The 27,178-nt window shown below is 40.9% G+C and overlaps 2 protein-coding genes across 9 annotated transcripts in view; one reads left to right on the top strand and one right to left on the bottom strand.

Moving 5' to 3' along the window:
* The window catches only part of phactr2 (phosphatase and actin regulator 2), a 39,351-nt gene extending 38,853 nt beyond the window's left edge, over positions 1 to 498 (bottom strand). Inside the window, exon 1 of the mRNA XM_078272836.1 lies at positions 236 to 498. Within this exon, the coding sequence (XP_078128962.1) occupies positions 236 to 374 (139 nt within the window). The 5' untranslated portion in view covers positions 375 to 498. The remainder of the gene's footprint in view (positions 1 to 235) is intronic.
* A 2,609-nt stretch (positions 499 to 3,107) lies between these two features.
* LOC144532209 (pleckstrin homology domain-containing family A member 1-like) lies at positions 3,108 to 22,028 on the top strand. 8 transcript variants are annotated; one of them, XM_078272847.1, is made up of 14 exons: positions 3,108 to 3,230; positions 8,065 to 8,283; positions 9,210 to 9,266; positions 9,395 to 9,440; positions 12,634 to 12,731; positions 13,052 to 13,183; positions 13,697 to 13,837; positions 14,807 to 14,875; positions 15,507 to 15,571; positions 16,408 to 16,471; positions 16,602 to 16,691; positions 17,853 to 17,926; positions 18,728 to 18,802; positions 19,901 to 20,234. In XM_078272847.1, the coding sequence occupies exons 2-14, from the start codon at positions 8,143 to 8,145 to the stop codon at positions 20,130 to 20,132; spliced, it is 1,284 nt and encodes a 427-aa protein (XP_078128973.1). In that variant the 5' UTR covers positions 3,108 to 3,230; positions 8,065 to 8,142; the 3' UTR covers positions 20,133 to 20,234. The 8 variants fall into 8 exon arrangements, with proteins under 8 accessions (XP_078128973.1, XP_078128966.1, XP_078128971.1 ...); XM_078272840.1 differs by lacking the exon at positions 18,728 to 18,802; XM_078272845.1 differs by lacking the exons at positions 18,728 to 18,802; positions 19,901 to 20,234 and adding an exon at positions 19,460 to 19,768.
* The last annotated feature ends 5,150 nt before the right edge of the window (positions 22,029 to 27,178 follow it).

Genomic DNA, 27,178 nt, shown 5'->3' with positions numbered 1-27,178 from the left:
CGATCTGCTGCTTTTTAGTCATATAGAGATTCTGTTTAGACAGGAGCCACTAGTAGGGCTAGGGACTATAACTTGCTACAAGAATAAGAGACATTTTATAGTGGCGATGGCAGACTGAAGCAGTTTAGTTCTGATGTCTTAGGAATTATTTTAAATGAATCGAACAGTAGGCCTACCATATGGTAACATTAAGTTATAGGTTGGCAGTGTAGTTTAGTTTTGTGGTTTATCCTACCTGAGCGGGCTCCCTGGAGTCTGAACAGCATTCTGGAACGAAATCCGGATGTGTCACTATGGGAGCGGAACCTGGGATGAGGCCACGGCAGAGAAAAATACTTCATCTTCGGGTGGGTGTCCCCCTCCTCCTCTTCCATGGTCGCCTCCTCTGTCAGCCCGCAGGATGTCAAGAACAATTAAAGAAAAACCTTAACCTCAATAACATCAGCAGCAGTCAGCCGACCAACCCTCCTCCTCAGTTCACTCAAACTTTTCTCCTGCAGCAGACAAACCGCGTGTATTTCTGTGTTTGTTAACGCCCATCGCCTCTGAAAGACAGTAGCTTAGGCTATATGATGGCTGTTTGAAATGTGATCTGACTACAAAGTGAAGACTGTCCATTATCTGACTGACTGCTTTAACCAGTTCTTACATCAAAGTTTGAGTGGATCAGTCTAAAATGACACATTAGCTAATGCACAGCAGGATATTTGCATTTAAACATAAATAGGCTATAGGCTAGGCTATATGGTAACCGCATGTATTAATTTGCATCATTGCCCATTGCTGCCATTTTTGTTTTGCTTGCATTAAAAATCAATATCTTTAATATGTGGCAAGTAGCTTACATGTAGCCAAGCCTATCTGTTGCTCTTTTTTTTATTATTAATGTCAATTAAGGCATTATCTTCAGTAGCCCTAGCCTAAGTGAAATATTCAGCTGTTAGTCTAGCCAGACCTATCTCCACAACGCTGTGGCCTATTTTTACAAAGTAAAAGATTTAGGCCTATTGAAGCATCTGCAGGGCGCCTATATTCTCTGTCGGAATCTCCGTCCTTGAAATGAAACAGATACAGAAGAACAGCATTAACGGGATGATCTTGTTATTGTATCTAGACTAAAGGTGCGTTTGATTGAAGGAGGAGGTCATTTTTAAAGTGGATTACCAAAGTCAATGTAACATTGAAAATAGACAGACCAAACGTTAGATGTCACTAAATCCCCACTCCGGTAGAGACCATTGACTGTAAAAGAAAAAAAAAAAAGAAAAAAAAAGAAAGGTAGAGACATTCTGCTCTGTTGACACCCGATGCTTGTTTCATACTTTACACCTAAAGGTGGTTAAAAAAAAAAGAGCTCTCACTCAGATCGCCTTTCTGGGCACCAGAATTGTTTGATGTTTGAATGGGGCAGATTGCAAACACTATTAAACAAATGTTAATATTAGTGGTCTCCTTTTACATAAAAATATTTAGATGAAATAGAAGAAGCAATAAAATCCCATATGAAGAGGTGTGTCCTCTGTGTCCAGTGTAGTAATACATTTTGGTAATAAAGTGGAGTCCCTGGGTCACATTACATGGACGTTACTGAATAAACTGCCATTATTTTCTATTTATATATTGTGTAAAATAAACGAATTACACATTAGTAATGGAAATAAGTGTGCTACATGAAACTACTTCAGAATAATTGTTCAATCATAATTTACAATGCTATTGGCAAGTCAGCATTTAGGTATTGAAAAAAAAAATCATTGTTTTTTGTGTTATTTTAACATTAATACATTGATGATCCTTAAATAAGATGCCAGCAGTTAAACACGAGGTGGAAGGTGAACCATCCTCCTACTGCCAAGTGAAACTGAAAAGAAGATGCCGCTGCGTCCAGAATGAATGAACTTTAACCACAGTAAAAAAAAGCATCAAAATGTATCACAGTGACTTTTTCAAAAGGCTTATGCATAAATGTGTATCACACTGCCCTCAACAGCAGATTTTCTTTTGTTTACAATTACATATTGGGTGGTGGTCCTACTGTGATAAAGTCTTAAATGTAGCTTTCTCCTTTTAGGCAGATGTCATAATAACCATAATGTAATTGGTTTGTGCCCCTTATAACAGATATAGCGTGTAATCAATTAGTTAGTTAAATGTATTTACAAAAGTGCTTATCACAGATATAAGCCACAAAGTGCTTTATAGGGCAAAACACAAAATACAAGACAAAAATCATAGAACATGTACAAAACACACTAAACTAACTATAAGTACAAAACTAAAAACGCAATACATAATGAGAACACAATATACAATTAAAATGGCACAATACTACATAAAGTACAGGTGCTTACAGTTCAACCAAATGCCTGTCTAAAGGTAGTCTTTATCTGATTAGCGCTTATACTTTTATATAAAAAAAAATATTAAATTGTAGGACTACTGGCAAGCTCCCCTCTGGTAGAAGCAGGGTAGGAGCTGCAGAACACTGTTAACCAAAACAACCAGACACAAGAACAGTTTGTTCCTACAGACTGTATGAACTCTTAACCCCAGTCAATGGTGTCAGGATCAATCCCTGGGCAATAACCCTGTAACACCAACTATCCACCTTTCAGTAAACATAAATTAAACATATAAAAATCTGTCAAATATACAGTCATAATTTCGTACCTTATAAGCAACCTGTTATATTAATAATTCTTTATTTATCCCAGCACCATTTGGACTTTTGCATTGGCCTACTATATTAGCCTATTGTTTATAATCCTCAATGAGCTGTTTGTTTACATGTGTGTATGTAGGCTGTATGTGCATGTGTGTAGTTTATGCATACACATACATTATACGTGTATAGTCAATGTTTATGCTTACCCTGGTTAGCTTTGTTGTCCTTGTTTTTAGCCGTATTTGTGTCTAATGTATCTACTTTGAGATCAACAAAAAGCCGGAATTAAATCAATTCCCTACTTTGCCATTAAAGCTGATTCTGATTCTGAAGCTGGTGTTCCCTATGAGGTGGTAAACTACTACCACCCATATTTTGTTTGTCCTTTTAACCACAGAGTGATCATCTTCATTATATACAATCTACGTTCCACACTCACTAGCAGCAGCAGCCGCAGCCCTGTCTGTACTGGATCAGTGGAGATGGGCTGAGGCAAAGAGGACAGACCCAACAACACCGAGACCAACGGCCGTTGAGAGTAGCAGTTACAGAAGGGAACACCCAAGTAAGCTGACCCGTCACATTTACCAAAATTAGTCACCAATAATTATCGTAGCTTTGTTGTTTTATACAGCTACATTTGCCAGTTATATTTTTTACAGGACTGGCTAAGACGTTAGCTAACTTAGGTTATCGTGTAACGTTATGACAAAACTTCTTTGCCATAACGTCAGATACCATTAACCCAGCTTTGTCTTGTTGGTAGCAGGTTGAACAAAACAGTAGTGACAGTTTTTAGGTGGTAAATGAATATAATGTTAGATGTTTTGTGATTCGTTTTACAAGTTTGTGGTGTGAAATAGTTAGCACGCGAACCTCAGCCATATCTCCCAGTTCACTTCAGGCCAGAGTCGCTGATGTTGTCAGCGTGTTGTGGTAATCTGACGTTGGCTGTAACGTTACGTTAGCTAGCTGTTTGTCATTACAATGCTAAATGCTATTTTAACGTTGCGTGGAATTTGGTAGCTCGTTGGTTACGATACGTCGTTTGTTTTAGTAACTCAAGACACAGTCAGTGTAACTGTACCTAGTAGGGCCATGGATGTATTAGCTAGAAAGAACGAGTAGGGCTCGGTACCGAACTTCGATACTTTTAGTCACGACCGAATTGTTTCTATAATATCGAGTATCAAAAAATGCCTTGTCATTCAGTACCACATTTTTAATACCTAAGGAGTAAGGTTAAATCATCAGCATTAGTGAGCCAATAAGCATGCAGCATGCTTGTACCAAGTTTTAATAATGCTTGTGATTGGCCGTTACATGTTGAAGGGGCATGCAGGAAAAACACTAAGTCTATGGGCTTATGTGGGTGTTGTTGTATTTTGAGAGGCTTGACCAAAGAATCTCTATAACTAAAGATAGCACATTACAAGCATGGACGTATTATATTAACGATTACAAGCTGCGCCAATGGTAGGATATACCAGGTATACATTTCCTGCCTCCAAAATGGGCGTGTTCTCGTTTGAAAGTGTAATGAACGTCATGTGGGTGGATGAAAAGTTATATCTGCATAGTTTATTAATATTTTCTTTTGCTAACATTGGATATTTACACAGCTAAAAGCCGTATTTAGCATTACGGAAATTAGTTTTGTTAGGGAGTTTGCGAACGTTAGTTGACATAAGCTTATCTGTGTTGTCGGCTCATGAGACAGTTTGTTCTTGAGACAGAAACGGATCTCAAACACAGTTAATTTTCTCCTGATTTTTCCATCTGGAAAATGCCATTTAATTGTCAAAATGTTCGGGCGATATATGGCTTATGAAAAATGGGTCCCATATTTATCTTGGTGACTATGGGGCGAAAAGAATCGGCCATAATCTGTTATCACATTCACTTCTCCTATTGGAATCAATAGACTCAGGACCTGCCGCTAGTCTCCTAAAGAGGCAAGGCAGTGGTGAAACTCACCTGACACAGGTACAGGAAATTACTCAGAGTTTGGGTGTCTCGGTTCTTAATGGCCTCTGGCTTGGCTACAGTGTTCGTCACATAAGTGTAAAGTAGCTGGAAAAAAATGTACCCTAATGTGTAATGTTGTAATTCTTTCGGGATTTTATTAAATTTGTATCGAAAAAAGTATTGTTCAGGAACCTGTATCGAAAATGTCTGAACAATACCCAGCCCTATTAACCATGGATATATAAGTACTGGATACAGCATTCCAGGCGGAGCCCCGTTCATTCCTATTAGAGTTGCTCAGTGGAGTTGTAATTCCACTTTTTGGCCACTATGTTCAATTTGCATCGAAGCCTGGCACACTTCCTGGGGGCCTTCTATTACCTAGTGAGCATCTACATTTTCTCCTGCTCTGGGAATACAAAAACCCACACTAGCATATAGCCGTGATAAACGGGACCCTGCCTGACCGAGTAGCGTTAATTGTGAAGGCCAAAGCATGTCAAACCTGCTGGCCTTACGTGCTTCTTTCAGAGCCAGACTCTGACCAAAAATGACTCTTTTCAGCTGAACTGGAATAACCTGTCCCACCTTTGACCTGTAGAGATCCAATCAGTTGAAGTGCTCATATTATGCTTTTTGGCTTTTTCCCATTCCTTTATTGTGTTATACAGTATATCTTTTTTTGTGCATGTTATAGGTTTACAAAGTGAAAAAGCCTAAAGTCCACTCCAAAGGGACTTACCATCTCCAACAGAAAACACTGTTCATAAACTGCTCCAAACAGCTCTATTGTAGTCCAGCATTTACTTCAGAGACAAACGTGTGTCACTTTGTAACACGTTATAATGCTCGCCTAGCTGCTAGTGTGGCACGCCCTCATACTCTGCTTCTGACTGGCTAGTAGTCCTTACCTAGCTACTGCGCTACTGTGTGACTCCCAACAAAGATGGAACAGAAGTAAGATGCCTCACTCGCTAGCTAAAACAGAGAGCTCAACACACAGGGTGAAAAGAGGAGCTGCAGCAATGTGCAGTACAACAAAAATATGGTGTGTTTTGAAAATGAAACCATGTAAACCTATTCTGATATAACCTCTAAATACAATTATGAACCTGAAAATGAACATAATATGAGCACTTTAAGTCCCTAAATTGCCTCTGGTTCGCTTGCATTTGTTCCTCAATTCTTTTTCTCATAGAGGATTTCTTTTATTGGTCATGTGCATAACTACGACTGTAGTGCACAATGACATTAGTTCTGCTCAACATCTTGATTAGTGATTGGTACATAGGCATGAGAACAACACAAGCTTTCTTCTCCACAGGTATTCACAGCTGTTGTGTGGCTTTCGATGACACAGCAGTACTCTAAAATCATGAAAAGAAAATATTGACCCCCTTGGGTTATCCAGTTGGTCCGTACTGTTGTTTTATGACTTGTCCTCTGTGACCAGTTGGCTGCCATATGACGTGGACAAAGCCTTGCTGCAAATGCAAAGAGTGAGTTTACCGTGGGAATGTTTGACCTAGAAAGAAGTCAATAATATTATGCCACCTTTGTCCTTCTTCAGAGTTGGACCTTTAAACTTGCTTGCCTTTGCTGTCTTGTGGTTCTTACTTTGCATATATATTTTCATTTATTTTGTCAGTGTGTCCCTCTCACTTTCTCTTGTCCACTGTCACCCAGTCTTTTTACAGTATTACTTGCATCACACAGGGAGCCCTGCTCTGTATCCTCCAACATGTGAGCAGACAGAATGAGTGTACATTAGGAGTGTGCAAAAAAACTCGATTCACATTTGTATCGCGATTCAAGCTCTACCGATTCAAAATCGATTCATAGAATTTTAAAAATCGATCCATATTTTTGAATAAAATATATATATTTTTTAATTGTATGTCTACTGCAATCACATGGGAAAAGTAACTACATTTACATACTGTTTATCATTTCTTTTTAATCGAGAATCGCTTTTGAATCAAATCTTGACATTTTCTGAATCGTGCACCCCTAATGTACATGTACAACAGTATCCTGGCAATTATCTGTATTTGAAGTATTCTGTGTTTGAATATTTAAACATCATATCCTGGCTTCAGAAACCCAGATATGCTACCAAAGCCCCTCTCGAGTATAGAAGCTGGGATACTATGTGTATTTGTCCTCAGTACAATGAATGGGTTAAACAACTTTGAAATTAGCCCACCAGTTTTACTTGTCATTGAATTAAAACCAGTTATAAGTAGTAGGCTATTGGTTAGCCTCCACTATGGGGAGTAATAGTTGCCTGTTCACCTTGTTGGGAAGTTGTTGCATTATCTCTAACATCTATTCTGCATCACTGCAATGCATGAGCATGTATGCAGTTGAACTTGTGCACCTCATTTACAGGATCACTAAACTCAACAGAGACGTCTCTCACTCTCACATAACAATCACTATTTGTGTAGTGTTCAGATAGTCGCTTCTCAACAATGTTGCTTCTTTCTCGTGCCTGTGATGACTCGGCTAGATGCAAGGCTAACTGAAATGCTCTCAGCTCAGAGTCCATGCACAACAACCAGGTCTTTTGTCCCTGCTTTGCCCCCATCCACCCACACAGTGCTCATAATGTCCTGGAGAAAGAGCGTCTTTATCTTTGCTTTCCAAAGACTCATCTCGATCACATATTTTAGTCTCAGTCCAAAAAGACAGCAGCTTAAACAGGCTAATGCGACAATATGCCTTCAGTAATGCTGTACCCACCCACACAGGGTTTGACATTGACATGCATGCGTTCATAGTCATACTCGTAGGACTAAGCAGCTGTACTGTAATCATTTACTTATTTTTTGATTTTCAGAGAGCTGTAGGTTTCTGGGATGTGTCAGACCTCAGCAGGTTAAATATTGCACCATCTCTCCCGCGCAGCTCCTGAGGGTGTTTGTGTCGTTTCTTTGTGTCGAACATGACTGAGCTCAGTGGCATTTATTTTTTTTCTTTGACCATGCTCGAGTGGGTGCTCAGCTGTGGAGGGAGGGTTTAGAAGGGGCTGGCCAGAGGCTTGCCAAATCGGATGAGAGAACAGTTGGGAGAAGATAGGAGAGGACTGCAAAAGAAGAGGGAGAAAGAGAGCAAGCTAGGGTGGCTGAAGAAGAGAGAGAGTGACAGTGTGTAGTGAGTGTAACAAGAGGAAAAAAGAGGGACTTGGAGAGAGTGGGTGAGGCTGATATAAAAGGATAAAGGCGGGGTTGTGGTTTGTGTCACATGATCCCCTGGCAGGCTGTAGCCTAGTGAGCTCCAGGTGGCAAAGAGACCAGAGATACAGAGAGAAAAAGAAAGCAGGAGTGGGTCACGCTAGCAAGGCTCACCACAAAGACAACTGAAATTCTACATTTACTCCCTCCCTCCTCACACTTTTCTCTTTCCACTCTTTTCTCTTTGTCCTTCAGGAATTATTCCCGATCCCGCTTGCCCCCTCTCCTCTCCTCTCCCGGCCCCAGCAGGCCAGGGAATGTCCCGGCAGCAAGATGCCTTATGTGGACCGACAGAACCGCATCTGTGGCTTCCTGGACATAGAGGAGTTCGAAAGTAGTGGCAAGTTCCTGCGTCGTTACTTCATACTGGACACGCAGCAGGGAAGCTTGGTGTGGTTCATGGACAACCCACAGGTAATTACAGAGGGCTGTATTAGCTTAGCTTTAAGCATTATTTTCGGGAACAAATCATCCAGGTACTGTAACTGCACAGGCTAATGTTTAATTTGTTAAATGAAAATTGGACAATTTACAGGCAGCTGCATGCCAGCTAACGTTAGTTAGTAAACAGTGTGGATGATCAGCTCTCATGCAACTGCAGGCCACTTCTAGCTAAGCTGTCGTCATTCATTATGAACACAAAACTAAGTACAGGCTAAATGGAAAAAGGATGGACGAACTTCTATTACGTAATTATAGGTGACGGCAATTAGGCACATATTACAGGCACAGGAGTAGGTCAGGGCTAATGGTGTGTTTGTGTTTGAGCTATCGGCTGACATTTGTATAAATCGGTTAGAATGAACTCTGGTTAAACTCTAAACCTTGCATTAGTTGTTAGTTGTCTTCTAGTCATCTAGATGAATCCATGTAGTGAGCACTGATATTTGGAACAGTGGTCATGATTTTCTGCTCTATGACCCTCAGGGTTATTACAGTGTAACTCCTCTTGGTTTGTCATGCTGGTTTGAAAATGCTGTATTTTTAAGTGCACTGTTACATGAAGTATTCATAAGTCACGTAGTGCAGAGACATTTTAAATAATTCAGTAAGTGTCTTTCTTTTTATAGATTGAAAAAGCTTAAATTTTAATGATGCTAAATCTGGATCCCGTAGTTTCAGAAGCACAGCAGGAAACTGAAATAAACAATCATGGAGTACAATCAAAGTATACTGTACTTACTCTGTAAAATTGACTTGCACTGCAGAACTTGACTTCATTCTCCCACCACATTATGTTCTGTCATAATCCACAGCTACCTGTCTTAAAAAATTGGTGAATGATAATTTTTAGCTTTCACTTTTTTGCACACGTTCTTCTTTTTACCATCCTCCTACAGAACCTGCCTGTTGGTACAGCCTGTGTTGGCTCCCTCAAGCTCACCTACATCTCTAAGGTAAAAAGAAATATTACCACCGAAGCATGTCTCAAACTAACATGATATGATTATGCATGAATAGAACCCACTTACAGTACTTGGTTGAATTGGGAAACTAACAATTGTGAGGTTTGTTCTCCCTTTAGGTCAGCGATGCCACTAAGCTGAGGCCTAAGGCAGAATTCTGCTTCGGTAAGAAAACACCGTTAATCACAATCTTGCTATCAGTTTTTAATGTCTCAGCATTAAAAATACTAATTTGATAGTTTACTGTAGGAGTCGAAAAAATATAGACCTATTTAGAAAGAATTCAGTGATTTCACTAACCTTTTTACAGCCTAAATCCTTTTTTCTGTACTGGCATGGTGTAGCTTATGTGTCTTGGACATTATTATTGACAGTATGAATCAAAACAAATGGTAACCCAACTTGTCAAATAAACTTGCATCTTGTTAAAGAAGAGAACTTGCATGCAGTGCTTTGCAAACATCAGCAGTGATGGTCTGATTAATCAGCTGAGTACACTTAATACAATCAAAGGGAGGAATGTTTGTTGTCCTTCTCTGCCCTCTAAACTTGGTCAAGCACAGCTCTCCATATACTTTGTCCACCATGGACCAGGCAGCCTTGTTTAACATTGTCTGTTTAGCCAACACACCAATATGCAGGAGGCCGCAGCAGTTGATGGTCTGAGTTTGTGTTGATCAGGTTGAACTATTTTATGATTGATTGTGCCTTAAGATTGCTTAACCCTAATCAAAGAGGTGGTTGCGTTGGCACCTGATACGTTTTCTTGGATCATGTTTTTAAATGTAATAAATCCAGAGACTCAGCAATTAGACGTTTCTCCCAAGAGTCCTGTCTTTATAATTGCAGTCCATATTGTACTGCAGAAAGCATGTTGAATACATTCCCCACGCCACAAAACATTTTTAAACCTTCATTGTTTACATCAGCTTGTGGTCTTTTTCTGTTCTACCGGTGCTGTGTGCATTTCTAGCTTTTAAGGTACATTACTGCCAACTAATGTTGATACACATGCTCTGCAAAATTCTGAATCTTAGGGGTCGGGTTTTGCTTGAAAAGAACTAGTTTGGAAAAATCAATTTTGGAAATCGTCGGACCCAATTAAGATATCAGAAAGGTGTGAGGAGAGGGAGTTTCGGAATGCTTTTCAACCATCCAAGTCGAGCCCTTATCCTACTAGTGAGTCTTTTGCAACAAAGATATTGTTTTATCTTGACATTTGTCCTTGTCTCTTTAACCTGTGTGGAATGAAACATGTTGCATACATATGAACCATCATCAGGTTATTTAGCAGTAAACCTCCATTCCCTGTTATTGTTTACTAGCCCCTCACCTCCTCTTCCATCTGTTTCCATAGCAGGAAATACTTAGTGTGTTGACCACCATGACTGTGAGTGTGTCTGGCTGTGTTTGCGCACCAGTTGCCTTGTTGAGGTTTTGACAGGATGCCGGCATCCTAATCGGAACCTGATTCAAAGATGTATAAAGTTATTTTTAAACTGCCGTTTGTGTGCCACATGTTTTTCTAATATATATGAATCCTGCTGCTCCCCCTCTTCCTACTTCTAGAAACTAGAAACATGGGGTGATGAAGTATTTAGAAATGTTGGACGTCACATTTACAGATCTTTTTACAGTAAGAAAGTAGAGACTAGGGATCGGTATCATTAGGATTTTATTGATACTACTACTCTTATCGAGTAGCCAGCAGCTAAGTTTACAAGAATTTGTCAAATTTTAAGATAAGTGGAAAACTAATCTAAACCGTTACACTTTATTCAGAGAGCTTTTGTCTTAGCTTGTTTAAAACAATTAGCTATTGGCTGAGCTAGTGTGCTGTGCTTGTGTAAAACGTGTGTCTCATCCACCGCTTGATGAGAGACTGCGGACAGAGCAGATTGATTACATGACTGGAACGTTATGTATAGTTTTTACGATTCTTACGACTATGCTAATTTAGCTAACTTTAGCTATCAACAATCACTGCACCGTTTACTTGCGGAGCGCTTGTCTGCCTGTCTATTCACATGAGGAGCACACGCTGTACTGGGCCAGAGTCTCTGTGTGTGTGTATTGAGTACAACCCCGTCCCTCGCACAACGAGAGAGGCAGAAAAGGTTTGTGGTGCTGCCATTCATTGCTCGATAGCCTAATTTAAAGCCATGGAAATCCCACTCCCTAATTGCTCAAGTACCGATTGCAGAACCGATAACTCTGGACCTTAAAAATACTCCGGTTTTTACTAATTTAGAACCGGTTCCTGTGTAGACCTGGGTTTCGAGGGGCATCCCTAGTATAGACTTGATTGATGATGGATGTGGGTTTGTGCCTTGTGTGGGATTGTGAGAGACAACATGAGTGCATGTGAACTTTGGTGCTTGGCTGCGTTTCTCAGCAGCACACATTGTTTTATAATGTGTAACTATGAGTCAGATCTGATACCCCTCCTCCTGGATTTATCTACCCAGTGCCCAAGAGACCATTACATTTGTACTACTACCAAGCCGTTTACTGCTCCCAAACATACAGTGGACACATTTGAAGGTTAAATGAGACCAGACGGAGATTTATTTACAGGGAAGTGGGAAGAGGGAAAGAGAGTGAGGTCTTGCATGTGTCTGTCTTAAGACCTGGACCAAACGCAGAGAACAAGGAAGAATGATCCTCATTGTGCCACAGAGTCTGACTCCCAGTGTCTTTTACAGCTCGCCCCCACCAGATTTACCAGTCCAGCTTTAATGTAATTCATTTCCATGGTGCCGAAAGGAACTAGAGGAGACACAAGGGTGGTTTGAGCTGCAGAATTGAAGGATTTATGGCAGCGAGAAAGAAAATGAGAGACTTGAGTTCTTTCAGGTCCTAAATCTTGATCCATAGATAATCAGTATTTGACCCAAAAATGTCTTTGTGATTGAAAATGGGGTTTGCTAATGTTCACATGGGTGTGAAAATGTGCAAGAAGATTTGATGGTTGGTAGCCATGGGCTTTTTTTTCTCCGTCATGGTTAGAAATGGATAGGACGGTAGTGGCAGACTGAGGCAGCTGGGTCATCATCCACATGGAGGGAATGCTGCTGGTAGTGTGTAGGAGAGTCCCTTGGCTCTGTTGTTTTTCACTTCCAGAGAAATCTGTTGAAGTGGATCTGTTCTACGGACGCTCCATTATATTTCCTTTACAAGAAAGGCCATAAGCGCAATTGGTCAACACCCACTTTGTAGTATTTCTTGGTAAATGTAATGCTTATTTGCATGTGATTCATAAAAAACCTAATGAATCAGATGGTGTAGTGTAGAGAATGAAGTCTGAATATACTTTTACTCTTTTATTGTTCCCACTGCTTTTTTATGATCTGTTTAGTCATCAATGCTGGGATGAGGAAGTTCTTCCTGCAGGCCAACGATCAGCAGGACCTCGTGGACTGGGTCGATGCTCTCAATAAAGCCACCAAGATCACTGTAAGTCATACACACACACAGTGTGAAATGAATGAGTGGACTGTCAAAAAACTAGATAGAAGTTAGTCAGAGCATGACTAATAGGATGCTGTGTTGTTGCATTGAGTGCTGGGATAAAGGACAATTTCCATTGTTCTCCAAGATGTGTTGAAGGCTTGTCAACTTCTGCATACATAGAAGTTACAAACTGTATTTTAACTATAGAGAAAAGGAGTATTTTCAACCCTACATCTAATTTCCACAAAACACCTATTTCTGTTTACAATTTGTGTAAGTACAAATGTCAAACTTCTGAACTTTGATATGCGTGTCTTCTTAAGGTGCCAAAGTTGTGTGACGGACACCAGAATGCAGAGAACCAGAAGGCATTACCGGATCTAATAGGGCCCAAGAAACAAGTCTCCTATAAGACGGAGATCATTGGAGGAGTGCCCATCGTCACTCAGACACAAGTAAACATGACACGCATGAATGCACATAAATTACACACAAAAATGTATTTGATTCAAAGATTCTGAAACCTTTCAAATGAAACACAACAGTAACAAACTGTAGGCAGAACACTTCATACTGATTTTACTTTAATAATATCTTTAATGAAAGTAAGCAAAATCTATATTATTTTGAAAAACATAACTTTAGCTACAAATACACTTTTGAATTGTAACTTAATTCCCACAGTCCTTTTATATTGTCACACATTTAGAGCTAAAATATTGCTGGTTCCAGCTTCACAAATATTATAATTTGCTGCTTTACTAGTTTATCATTTTAAACTGAATATTGGTTTGGGACTGTTGGTTGAAAAAATTAAGCCATTTAAAAACATCACCTTGGTCTCTGAGAAATTGTGATGAACATTTTGCCCAACTTAGATTAGCCCTCGTGCTATGCAAAAATCTGTGTCTGTTTTTTTTAACTGTTGGTACTTGCAATTACAATATTATGCGTCCTTTACCCTAAAGCATGACGGGGGTGATGGTGCAGACAGAGCGGAGCGTGAGGCCATGCATCGCTCCCACAGCCAGCTGCCGTACTTCCTGGGCAGGCCGACCCAGGAGCACGCCGCCATCAAGTCAGGCTACTGCGTCAAGCAAGGAGCTGTGGTGGGTACCTGTCGCTCTGTTGGGTTGAGTTGGTTTCACTTAGACTGCTGGTACTGTTTAGAGAAGTTCATCAATACAATAGGAATTGTGACTCTTGCAACACCTTTCAAATGAGGCATGTGGTGGTGACCTGCATCACTGGCTGCATACAGTGCAACAACTTTCTGAAAGCTTGATGGTGTTTTTTGTCCCCAACTGCTCCTTCCAGGCAGCGCTGCGACCGCTGCCTTCAAGGCACTTAACCTTAACCTTAACCATAACCATAACCAGTGCCTAATCCTAGTGCCTTCCAGGCAGCGCAGCCTAGAAGGAGCCGTTGGGGGCAAAAAACACAGATAAACTTTCTGAAATGCACTACATTTAGATAGCCTCCCCATGGACACGCAACAACATTTATGATTAATGGCACCGGTACAATTAAAGTGACATTCACAAAAATAGCACCTCCATCTAGGAGGAAATGTAAAGTTTTTGCATTTTCGGCCTTTATTTTGATAGGACAGCTGAAGACATGAGAGGGGGAATGACATGCAGCAAAGAGCCGCAGGTCAGAGTCAAACCCGGGCCCGCTCCATCGAGGAGTAAACCTCTATGTATGGGCGCCTGCTCTACCAACTGAGCTATCCGGGCGCCCGAATGTAAAGTCTTTTGACTTGTGGAATGTCAGATGATGAGATTTTAGCACGGTTGTGATAAAAGGTTGCCTACGGAAATGCTGGTATGTACAATTCTGTACCTAATAAATGCCTAAATATAATTATCTTCCCCCTCCATATATATATATATATATATATATATATGTATATATATATATATATATATATAGACATTGTAAAAATGTGTCGAGGGATAACTACAATTAAAACTGCTGTCATTATTGTAGCAATTTGGCATTGTGGCATATTTAACAACTTGTTTGCCTTGCAATTATACAAAAGATCTGAACATCTTTTCGCTTTTCTTCCCCAGATGAGGAACTGGAAACGGCGATATTTCCTACTGGAAGAAAACTCAATGAGTTACTTCAAGTCAGATTTGGTAATTAACTTTGATTTAGTTATGTGAAGCCTTTTAAGGAATGTTTTTATTGATGATATATGTTGATTAAATTCACCCCCACAGTCTGAGGCAGAGTAACTGCAAATACACAGTCCCGAGTTCAAACATGTTTTATCTGCAGTCTGTGGAATTCAATGCTTTCACTTCACATGTCCTACCTTGCGTTGTCCCCATCCCCCCCCGGCCTTTCTTACTCTCTCACACACACACACACACACACACACACACACACACACACACACAGAGACTTTCATCGGGATAATGCTGCACGTCCTTGTCCGGGTCTGCCCTTATTTGACGGCTCTATCTGTCTATTTGGCTATCAACAGGCCCCAAGGACACAAACTCTGTCTGCTGTATCAAATGGCCGGGTCGAGAAAGTTACAACTATCAGGGATTTTAGTTTGCAGTCTGCTACTTTTAAGAAAGTTCACTCTCTGTTCACTCCCTATAAAACAGAAAAACCATGCAAAACAGCCTTGTTTTTAGACAACCTATTAAAAAAAGCATTTATAATACACATGCAAATGGTAATATTTATCCTGTGTATTTCAAGTGTTGATCTTTGTCTTCTTTTAAATATTATGAACAGTTATTTTCTTACCTTTAGGAGAAAGAGCCTCTGAGAATGATCCCACTGAAGGAAGTTCACAAAGTCCAGGAATGCAAACAGAGGTATTTAAAGCGCCCATATTATGCTCATTTTCAGGTTCATAATTGTATTTTAAGGTTGTACCAGAATAGGTTTAATGGTTTAATTTTCAAAAAACACCATATTTTTGTTGTACTGCACCGCTCTCTCTCACCGCTGCAGATCCTCTTTTCACCTGGTCTCTGTTTTAGCTGCAGAGTGAGACCTCTTTTATTCTTCTTCTTCTGTACTATCTTTGATTGCACTTGCACATGCAGTAGCTCAGATGTAGATCATGTCAGCCAGCTAGCTCCATAGACAGTAAAAGAAAGGCTGTTTCTCCAACTTCGGTCAGTTACAAGGCAGGATTAGCTGGGAGACTTCTAAATGAGGGCGCACATGTAAGTAGTTCTTTTGTATATTATGGTGAACTTGTGTGTGTTGTAGCAGTGCTTTGCTATTGAGAACAAGGTAGCATGCTAGCGTTAGCATTAGCGTTAGCATGCTAACGCTACGAGCTAACGGCTGTGGTTAGCCAGTTCGTTTCGGCTTGTGACATCACAAGCCGTGCCGATTTTGAACCGCTCACCCGGAGACTGAAGGCAGGACACATTCAGAAACCGTATCTCACTCAAAACAGCATGAATGGATTTTTTACAAAGTTGGTATGCGTGTGGAAGCACCAGAGACACAAAAGAACACCTCAAATCCCAGAAAAAGTGTTTTTTTTCATAATATGGGCACTTTAAGATGTCCCAGCGTTTTCGCATTGTGCAAAAAAATGTCTTTTGTCCAGTAGGATAGTGTTTACCTTTCCTGATTTAGATAAAGATATAGATGAGGTTTTTGTGATCTGACTTGTTTTCCACTTTTATCGTAGTGACATTATGATGAGAGATAATCTGTTTGAAGTCGTCACCACATCAAGGACGTTTTACATACAGGTAGGATGTTCTCTGTAGTAAAAAAGAATGTACACTTGCTCTCTTGCTTGTCTCCATGTCTACCAACAGTCCATACAATCTCACTCCCCTCTTTGTCACTCACTGTCCTCTTCTTTTATGTTTCCACTAGGCGGACAGCCCAGAGGAGATGCACAGCTGGATCAAGGCTGTCTCAGGGGCCATCGTGGCCCAGCGGGGGCCTGGGAGGTCTGCTGCCACAGTATGTATCTACACTACAGCACACTACACTACAGCACCTCTTACTGTCACCATAGTATGGATTCAAGTAATTATAAGTAGACTTGAATTTGGAATCTGATTTGAAATTTAGAGACCTTGAATGTACCTGGGGACAAGGGAAATGACTTAAGACTAGACTTGCGTGTGCAGAATGTCCAAGACTTATTTGTGTTGTTTCACTCAGGTGATTTATTGATTATGGTTCTCACAAGATCTCATACAACAGCAAGCTACAGAGATTCAGAGAAAATCCTTTTTGACTTCATCTCAAACAGATGCAGAGTAGCAGAAATGGTAGTTTGGCAGTATGTTTCAGATGAGTTGCCCCATGAACTTATTATTGTATTTTAAATAGATTAAGCCAAGCTGTTCTAGTTGTGGTTGTATCATACGAAAACAAGATTGATGAACCTAAATTGGGCTCTGTAGTCTACACCAGTAGTTTTGAACTGCCAGTATTTACACTGTATTTGGCACAGCCTGTTTCCTCATCCCTCCTCGTCACCACCCAACAGCAAAATATAGATTTTATTTTTTTTGGCCATGCTGCGATATTAGATAACCAACAGTCGACCGATGACAGGAAATGAAGGGGAGAGAGACAAAGAGCCCCAGCTGGACGCTGCGGTTCATATTTAGTGCCTTAACCCCTGAACCACCAGGCACCCCTATGCTATCTTTTTTAACTGAAGTAGGTCATCTGAACATTAGATACTCACTCAGATCATCAAATCGGTCTGAGAACATTACCTGAGTTTTAGAAACCCATTAATTAATCAGCAGCCTACATAGAGCATAGCATAGAGACAGGCAGCCAGACTTGAGCAGGTGACGAGAGAGAAGTAAACCAGTTCCGTAGTCCTGACTGCAGAGGAGAGAGTGTCCTCTGACGCAATTGGTCCCTTCTGGTTAGACTGGAATTATTCTCAATACCTCTGCGCTGTCTGATTCTCTACAGTTCCATGTTTCGTCCCTCCTGTGTCCTCTCTCTTGCTTGTATCTCACCCCCCTTTTCCTCTCCTTCTCTCTCTACCTTCTCTTTTTTCCATTTCTTTTTTTGTCACATTCTCTCCACCTCCTCCTCTCCCTGTGGGCAGACAGCCCATCTGCTCTAATACTGCTTTGCACTGTGTTGTTGCAGATGCGGCAGGCCAGACGGCTGTCGAACCCCTGTATACAGAGGTATACGTCTCGAATCGGGGAGTGCAGCAGCACGTATGTCAGCTCGTCTAAATCCCCCCTTTTTAAACTATAAGTTCACCTTTTTTAATACTGTTTTCCACTCACTGGCTGGCCCTCTGTGGTAGACATAAGAGCAGATCAGATCTGACGTCACATCTGATGCTCCTGTTTTTTCCAGGAGCCAACCACAACCTCAGTATGACTGTGATAACCCAACAAGCGCTCCTCCCTTCATGCCCTCGTACTCGCTGCTTCTCTCATCCACCTCTCGTTCTCCTCTGCTTTCCTTTTGCTTTTTGCCGCACTGTCCCTTTAAGCTCAGCTTTAAAGTTTGAGTCCATTTTATTCAGTGCGGTCAGACAGTTCCCAGTTTAAAAACATCTTTGTTTAAAAAATGTTAAGACTTGAAGTGTGCTTGATTTAGCTTCTCTAGCATGTGATGACTGTCGCCACGAGCATGGCAACTGAAATCAAGACCACCTTAAGTCATTCAAATGCTAATAAGTAAGATGTTTGTAAAATGACTCGGACAACAGCTGGAATATGACCATATAATTATCGGAAAGACCTGCAGTCACTGCCTGCCTCCCTTCCTCCCTTATAACTTTACTTGCACAGCTTTTACCTGTCCTCACCATTATTGATGATGCTTCAGTGTGAAAAAAAAAATAGAAATATACATAATTTCATGCACTAACATACACTTGTCTCTGCATGACCTACCTGACCAGCTTAGCTATGAGTACCTTGAGCCTTTTTCTATCTCTGTCTTTATTACTGGGTACATGTGTCTTTCACACCTTGTGTTTCTCTTCCCTTCATGAATCTCTGCAGTCTGCTGCAGCTGTGTACCTGTCTTAGATGTGTGACATCCTGCTTGTCTCTCCTCCTCCCTCCTGTTCGCTGCCTGTATGTTTTTTCTCTTTCTCATACACACGATGATACTTGTGTCCATGTTGACTTCCTATACCTTTTGTGTGCTAAATGTTTTAGACCGTTTTAAAATGAGGACTCGTGAATGCTGAATCCACATGTCCATAGTTACAAACTTGGTTTTCATAGCGGTGTGTTGATTCATATGTGAATATTTGGGTTTGTAAAGGGGCAAGGGGCTCATGGGATGTCTTCAGTGTGGTATATCATCTGATTTTCTGTTTAACTGCCCCTAAATTTCAGCATGAGCTTGATTTTGGACCTTTTGAATTCAGCATACAGTAAAGCATCTCTCAACACATGTGCGGCTCTCCCTAGGCTTTTTAGACATATTTTTGCCAGGATACGGATTCTTAAATCTTGTGACGCTTAAGTGATACTTGGTTGACTTACTGATCAGGATTTTCACAAGCCTGTGAAGTTACAGGGTATGACCGGTGCTGTGGGAGAAACTGTGTGTCAAAATACATCTTAAAGTTGACACAGATATTTGTATTGGAGTCTTGATGCTTCATAGTTGGGATGTTTCTCTAACCAACATTTCACCAGCTGCTCAGTTGCTACCCCTTTTTGCTTTCACTACCTCCTGCTTTTGTTTTTTCTATCTTCCCATGCTTCTGTTTTGTGTTTCAGAGATTGAAATTTGACAATGAAAAGCTGTGAAATAATGAACAACAACCATCACTGCTTCCTAAGGCACTCTGCTCCTCCACTGTAACTACCAAACTACCAGACTACCAAATCTAAAACCTGTTGACACTACTACCACGTCTCTGCTACTTCTACTGCTACTACTGCTACTTCTGCTACTGCTACTACTTCTACTACTGCTACTACCACCATCTCCCGTTTCTAGCAATGCTACATTCTTCAGCACCTACAACCTCCAGTACCAACTCTGCTAAGGCTGCATCAGGCTCCACATGCTGGTGCTAATTCCAAGTCTGTAACTCACTTTCGGTCTCCTCCAATAAACTGCAGGATATCAGGATTTCACGTTGCTTACTAACAACCACTCTCTCTTTTTTTTTTCTTTCTCGCTTTCTCTGTTTCCTCCTGCTGTTTCTGCTGCAGGAACACAGCGCCCGTTCCACTTTCTACCGCAGCCCCGCGGGTCCCCCCGTCCCTCGCTCGCCCATATCTGCCATGCCACCATGCTACCCAGAGTGGGGGGCTGCTGTCACGTGCGGCACACGCACGCAGCCTGGCATGGGACAGCGAGCACTTCATGAGCCTGCTGCCACGGCCCAGTCACAGCCACACGCCAGCACGCCTGTCCCTGCAGGAGACGCGCCTGGCAAAGTGACCTGCGAACCACCTGTGAGCAACATTACTAACTCTGAGGAGTCACCGTGGCGACGGCGGAGCAGCTTTGAGCCCCACATGCCTGAACCACCCCTGGACCTGGATGACGCTGACCTGCCAGTGAGCCAGGTCTGAGTTGTTAAACTGTACATTAAAACTCGCTTTTCTGGTTGGATGTTGAGAGAGATACAGAGAGGAAACCATGCGCAACAGGTATTGGGGGGGAGGGGGGAGGGTGGGCAGGCATTGGTTTTCAAACCAAAAGCTGTAGACGGGTGAAAATGTACTACGTCACAAACTACGTCACTTTTTGAGCTCCTCCGTCAGTGCCGTCAGTGTGCTAAAGAAACAAGTTGGGTGACCACTGAACAGCGCTCACGTGCCAAAGACGACCCAGTCTCCTCTCACACCCCCTCTGCCTGCCTGCTGTCGCATTCACAACGGTGTATTTATTTACTAAGAGTTGATGTTGTCAAACAAAACTACACATTTTAGTTAACTAAAATGATTAGAATTCAATGACAGAGCTTCATTTTAACCAGTACAGGCACAATGATATGACGGAGGATTTTTGTAAAAACCACTTTGTGCCAAGAAAATAAGGGAGCTTTCAAGGTTGCAAACTATTTCCTCTTGTCTGAAAAGTGTGTTCAAACTGAGGACTGGCTTTTCTTCACCTCTCTAATCTACTACTGTGTGGTTCATTCATACCCTCAGTATTCACACAACCTGGATTTGTCTACTATTGTTGGCCAGCGATATAGCTAGGGGTCAAGCCTAGTCTGAGATCAAATCCTCGAATGAGGACGCAAGTCCTAGATTCTGGACTGGTCTACAACTAGATGCAATAAAACAACTATAGATTTGTATATGATTCATTGTGTATGATAATGCAAGACCAATTGTATCGCAGCCACATTTAGTCAACTTTTTTTTTTTTTGAACAGTCGCCAAGCCTTTGACTTAAATTTGTCTTTTAATTTTTTCAATATATGGTAGGAATAAAATCAATGAGATTTAAGTTGACTGTAATTGACCACAAGCTGAAGTAGCTTACATGTAAATCTACAGTGAATAGTTTTTTACAGTTAATCACAGGTAATGGTATGAAAGTGAGAGTACTGTGCAAAAGAAAAACAAATGTCTACGGTATCACAGTACATGCATTGCTTCACAGCCTGAATCAGCCTTTTTTCCAAACTATATTTCAGCATACTAGACTTTATGGACTCCCGTTTGTGACACTGGGTGACGTAGGAACTAAAGAAGTACAGGGAGTACGCTTGTATACATTTTGTAATTCATGGTAATAAAAACTTCAGCAATAGGGCTGGGTCAGTTAAATAAGCTTCATGTCCTGACAGACAGGTAATAACCAGCTCACCAGAGTTAACTTAACCTGCAGTTCATTGTTTGAAGATGAGTATTCTGTATGAATACCATGCAAACATTTTGAATCATGGGTTTAACAGAAGAAGAAGAAAAAAAAAAAAAAAAATTCAAGCTCAGACACTTCCGTTGCATGTTAACATTTTGATTCCTCAGATAGTTTCTGTTTTTAGATTTTCTACGGCCTCTGTGTATTGTGTATTTGCAGAATAGAGCTGTGTGCAGCAGATTTATTTTTTATATGCTTTTAGATGTTTCCTGATATTATTCCGTACCTGTGTTGCCAACCCAGCAGCAGGCAGCTGCCTCATGGTTTTATTTAAAAATGTCTCACTGTATTCCTGCTAAATAATACACACTAATCTTCTCTTTTTTTTTTTTAAGTGCCTGCTTCATTTAAGCCCAACCAAGTCAAACTGTATTACCCCTTTTTAGTCTGGTGTAATTGGTTTGAATTGTCTCTATTTATTATGTGGATGACTTGAAACAAATAAACACTGAAAACGTGCGCAGGTTTCCTGTCATTATTGTGCTCATCTATCTCCGAATAGCTGAAATTTGTCTGAGAGAGTAAAGTGAGAGCTTTGCGGTGACGCTAGAAAGAAAGATTCTCTAGTCATCAAGGTGCCCTCTGCCCTCTTGTGGTGAGAGGGGGAAAAAACTTCACTCTGGTTCTCTTCCCTTCCATTCCTTACAGTATTTCTGTTCTGAAACAGATTTTTTGAATGTTTCTCTCGCTTTCTCAAAACCTTAAACACAAATCAAACTTAAGCTACACTGTCAAAACCTTTGACTTGTCTTGCTAGATCAAACAATTGCTTCAGAACTATGTTATCTTTACCCAAATCCAACACCGTTTTCAGATAAGTACACACACATCCAGCTAATGCATAAACACTACACAGCAGTCATTACACACTACAGAGATAAATGCAAAACACTGCACTAAGGGCAGAGCAGGGGAAAAATTATATTTATTATGAAGTCCTTCATAATACTACAATCCTGCACACACAAATGTAGTCACAAACTAAATATGCAGTAGATCGATAGCAAGCAATGTCTTGGAATCATTCTGTCTCAGCATCATGCCTCTGGGCATGGTCAGGCCACAGGACCTTAACGTCACAGGCAATCCTGTCCCTTGCTAAACAACGGGGAAAGAATCCTTTAGCATGTCGAATCCAACCTTGAATCGCTTCCACTCCAATGTTGTCACACGCTGCATCCATTAACTGAATGAGATTTTCCTGTGCATAAGGATTTCGGTCAGACCTTCCACCTCCATGCAGAAAAAAAAAATAATTCTTCAATGGGATTAAGGAAGGGCGAGCATGGTGGGAGGCACACATTTATAAAACGTGGGTTATTTTCAAACCACTCACGAATTCTAGGACCACGGTAAAAGTTCATTGTCCCAGACTACCACATACATGGGATGCTCTGCCTGCTCATCACCTCTGTTCACGTCTCAGTAGTGCTTCCTGTAGAGCATACAGAAACGTCATAAGATGGGCAGTGTTGTAAGGCCCTACAGTCACATGGCGGTGAATAACCCCGTAGCTGCTGATGTCAGCACATATGGTCACGTTGCCACCACGCTGCCCTGGCAACTCTACAATGGCACGTTGACCAATAATGTTGCGGCCTCTCCTTCTCCTCTTGGTGAGATTGAAGCCAGCTTCATCCAAGAAGATGCACTCATGAGGCCTCTCCATGGAATCCAGTTGAAACATTCTCTATAGAAACGTAAATGACATAGCATTCCAGGCTTCATGCCTCTGTATACATGTGCTGCATTACATTCAACACAGTAAAGATGTACAGTAACTCAATAGTGCTGTATAATCTCTGGACATGATTACTTGTACATATTGATATCGTAGCTCTTTTACCCTTTCAGAATTTCTCTCAAATGGTACTCTGTAGGCTTGTTTGAGACTTATCAGGTTGCGTTTCAGGACACGGTCAATTGTGGAGAGACTCACACTGTTGATTCCTTCAAAATTCACGTTGTCTTCCTCAACTCGCTGTTGTATTTCACGCAGACGAATGAGATTATTTTGAAGGACCATATTGACAGTAATGGTCTCCTGCTGTTGTGAGAACATACCTCTCCTTCCACCGGCATGTGGCAGTCTTTCAATTCTAGCAAATAAAACCTCTTGTTAGAATTGTACAGACAGGCCTAATGCATTGAAATGTCACCAAATATGTACAATACATAAAATACTATTATACAAGTATATCACTGCAAGAAAAGGCCCAATTTTTAGAGATGTTACAGTAATTTACTGAGATGTTCCACGACTGTACATACTGTACTGTAAGTCTGAGGAACCACAAATGATAGTACACTTACCTGTTCTCTTCTCTGAATGTCCTGACAATGGAGGCCACAGAGAACCTGCTTATATTTGGTTGAACACGTAGTCCTGCTTCCCTCATACTCATTCCATGAACCAGAACATGGTGTATGATTGTTGCTCTAATTTCATTGGAAATGATGGCTCTTGTTCTTTCTCCTCCTCCTCCTCCTCCTCCTCCTCCTCCTTCTCTTCCTTCTCCTCTGTCTGTTTCTCCTCCTCCTCTTCCTCCTCCGTCTCTTCCTTCTCCTCCGTCTCTTCCTCCTCCTCTTCTTCTTCTTCTTCCTCGTCCTCTTCCCCTTTCCCTGCCCCTTCCCCTGCCACTTCCACTTCCTCTTTCTCTCCTGCCCTCCATTGCGAAAATCACACATGCCATTTGGATTTGACATGGATTTATATCCTGATTACTGATTAGGTGCAACACATTACTGATTTGAAACAGGTGTGTTCAATTTTGAGTGCTTGTGTGTTACCGATGACAACAGTGTGTTGCTTGTGTTTCACTTTTGGGGGCTGTGTTGTGCCATTTTGAGTTGAAGTGCACCACAATGCTACATGTGCTTTGTGAATGACAATGTGTTCACAGTTTTGCTGTGTAGAGTGATAGATAGAGTACTCAGCCTCTTATTTCTCCTTATTGTCCATATTTTACCACCCAACACATTAAAATGTGGTCTGTGTAATGTGATTACAAAAAAACATTATTATTACAGTGATGGACAACTGGCATCGCTATCAGTAGGTAATATCTATTTTTTTCAGCATATAAACAGTGATGGAAGACATTAGATCCTTTATTCAAATTCAAGTAACAATACCATACTGTAAATTAACTACATTGAAAGTCTAGCAAAATGTACTTAAATTGTCAAAAGTATTCATAATGCAAAAAAAATAGCCCCCGCAAATAGTATTATATATATCATAGTATTGGATTATTATTACTGCGTTCATCATATGTTTTGTAGGTAAAATGTTAATCTGCACTAGTAACTGAAGCTAAGTTGCAATAAGTACAATACTTCCCTCTAAATTGTAGTGGAGTAGAAGTATAAAGTAAGTAGTACGAAATGGAAATAAAGTAAAGAACAAGTACTTCTAATTTTTATAATTAAATTTATGTAGTTACATTCTACCACTGCACATACAATATGCATTTCCTCATGTATGTCTGGGTATCCTTCATAAGCGCTTAATGAGGTGCTAGTTACATAATGCAGCCTCTGGCTTTGTGTGTAGATGGATTTACAGAGTGAGATCATGGAGCAACACTGAATATGCAAAGCCTAACCCTAACCATTTTAATCAGTCAGATAACCAGCTGTGACATATTCTAGGCTTCAGTCTATGTTTGTGCAGTATATTGTGGATACTGCATGTGTAGGTGATAAGGATGATGTCAAATGGTTCATAGTAAGAGGAAAAAACAACACGTAGGCCATAGCTGGCTGGTGTCTTGAGGTAGGAAGTAGTGTATACTGCAAGTTCTCCTGACTCCATCTTCACATAGTACATCTCAGCTCCTTATTGGAGGATGCAAGACTTTGGTGTGGCTGCAGACATGGAAATTAAGCCCCATTTGGACTGTCAAGGGCCTCACAGCCAGAGACATCATTGCAGACTGGAGTGGAGAGATCACACAGACCTCAATGGAGTCCATCCTTGGTTAAACTCACTGGCCTTGGTTGGAGGAATGCATGGGTGTTCCTTATAGATGAGGTTGTTTTCATCTGCGGATTTTCCCACCATTTCTCGCCTACGTCCTCATGCTCCACGAGTGTTGCCACATAGTGGGTCTGATGATGCTGTAAGGTCTTATTACTACTGCATGAGTTTCATTCACTTTTAGATCAGTCAACGGTGTGTGCCGTTATGCATCTAAATGACATGGTGCCCTCATTGAACTAAAAACAATTAGTCTACCTTGAATTCTGGGTTACAAGTCTAAATTGTGCACTCTCACTGTTTCCTGTGCTGCACAAGGCGGTCCAGTCTTTGAGAACATATATGACTGCCCTCCATCTCTTTATGCCCCTCTCTAATTGCCTTTTGGATACAGAGGCTTGTGTTACCCAGAGCTCCGGCACACCGCAGGGGGCTTCGTCCCTCAACCCTCTCCATTCCCAAGCAGCGGTTTTGAGATGTGCTCCCCTGCATCCAGCCACACCAATTAAACCGAGATCCATTAATACAACCCTGTTCCCATAATCAATCACATTATATTGAGTTGTTTTATGACACTGATTCATTGCCCCGAATGTTAACTGGATTCATTTACAACTCACCGCAGACATCTAAACCTAACTTTTATTTTGTTGTTCACCACCACTAAAATTTGGTCATTAGCTGATACTTGGAATGTGTGTTATTTCAACAAACAATCAATTTAAGGGTTATTTGATGGTATTTCCAGAGAAACGTAGTGTTAGATTGAGCGTTTGACACGAATGGTTAGTGTAAGAAATCTTTAGATTACTCTTCGATTGATTTACAGTTGAACTCGGATGCAAAAAATATTATTTGGATGTCCCCATCAGATGTTGTTTATTTCCCTGTTAGCTAAGTGCTTATAACCCATCGAGCTGGTATATGACCATACATGATGTTCTCTTGCAATTTTCCAATCAGACCACATTTGGCTGTTTATAAAGTCCACAAATCCCACAATCCACCCAACTTTTTTCCACCACTGATTATCCTAATTAGCCATAGGGCTTGTTTGGATGCCAGGAGTGACTAATTCATAAAGGGAGTAAAGAAGAAGAAAAAAAAAGCAGGGAATAGGCCTGCTGGATGTGTGGAGGTCTGTGCAGCATATAAAACATCTGTGCTGCCTGGTTCCTTTCACTACTTGTTTTTTTAATTGTTTGTAAATAACTAAATCAGGGACAGTGCCAATATCAGCAAACTTCGCCTGGGCTGAAATGTCCTAAAGCTTTTCTCTGAGGAGGCCTTGACCTTCCCAATCCCCCTTGGAGGGAAGCAACAGAAAATGAGAAGTTACACACAGCTTTGTTACCTTTTTGCAATGCTGTTGCTTGAAATATTTACACATATTTTTAGTGTCACAGCTCTTAGATACATACACATCTACTGTACATACTACATCCATTCCCATGCAGTCTTTTTTTCTGCTCTTACCTCTGTTTTTTATTTTATCCTCACGTTTCTTGAGACACATCAATAACGCAGCACTTCCGTTCAATACGTCACGAAACGCACCAATCACCAAGCTTGTTGTGATTGTCATGAAAGTGAGTTGCGTCTCTGATGCGGTGACAGCAAAAAAAAA

The sequence above is a fragment of the Sander vitreus genome, chromosome 17 (genome assembly GCF_031162955.1).
Source record: "Sander vitreus isolate 19-12246 chromosome 17, sanVit1, whole genome shotgun sequence".
NCBI lineage: Eukaryota > Metazoa > Chordata > Actinopteri > Perciformes > Percidae > Sander > Sander vitreus.
Note: the sequence above shows the minus strand (reverse complement) of the source record. Positions and strands in the feature narration are given on the sequence as shown.

Coding starts and splice junctions, on each gene's coding strand:
- LOC144532209 (XM_078272847.1), top strand. CDS start 8,143: ATGCCTTATGTGGACCGACAGAACCGCATCTGTGGCTTCCTGGACATA. Junction 9,267..9,394: donor AGCTCACCTACATCTCTAAG/GTAAAAAGAAAT, acceptor TTCTCCCTTTAG/GTCAGCGATGCCACTAAGCT. Junction 12,732..13,051: donor ATAAAGCCACCAAGATCACT/GTAAGTCATACA, acceptor TGTCTTCTTAAG/GTGCCAAAGTTGTGTGACGG.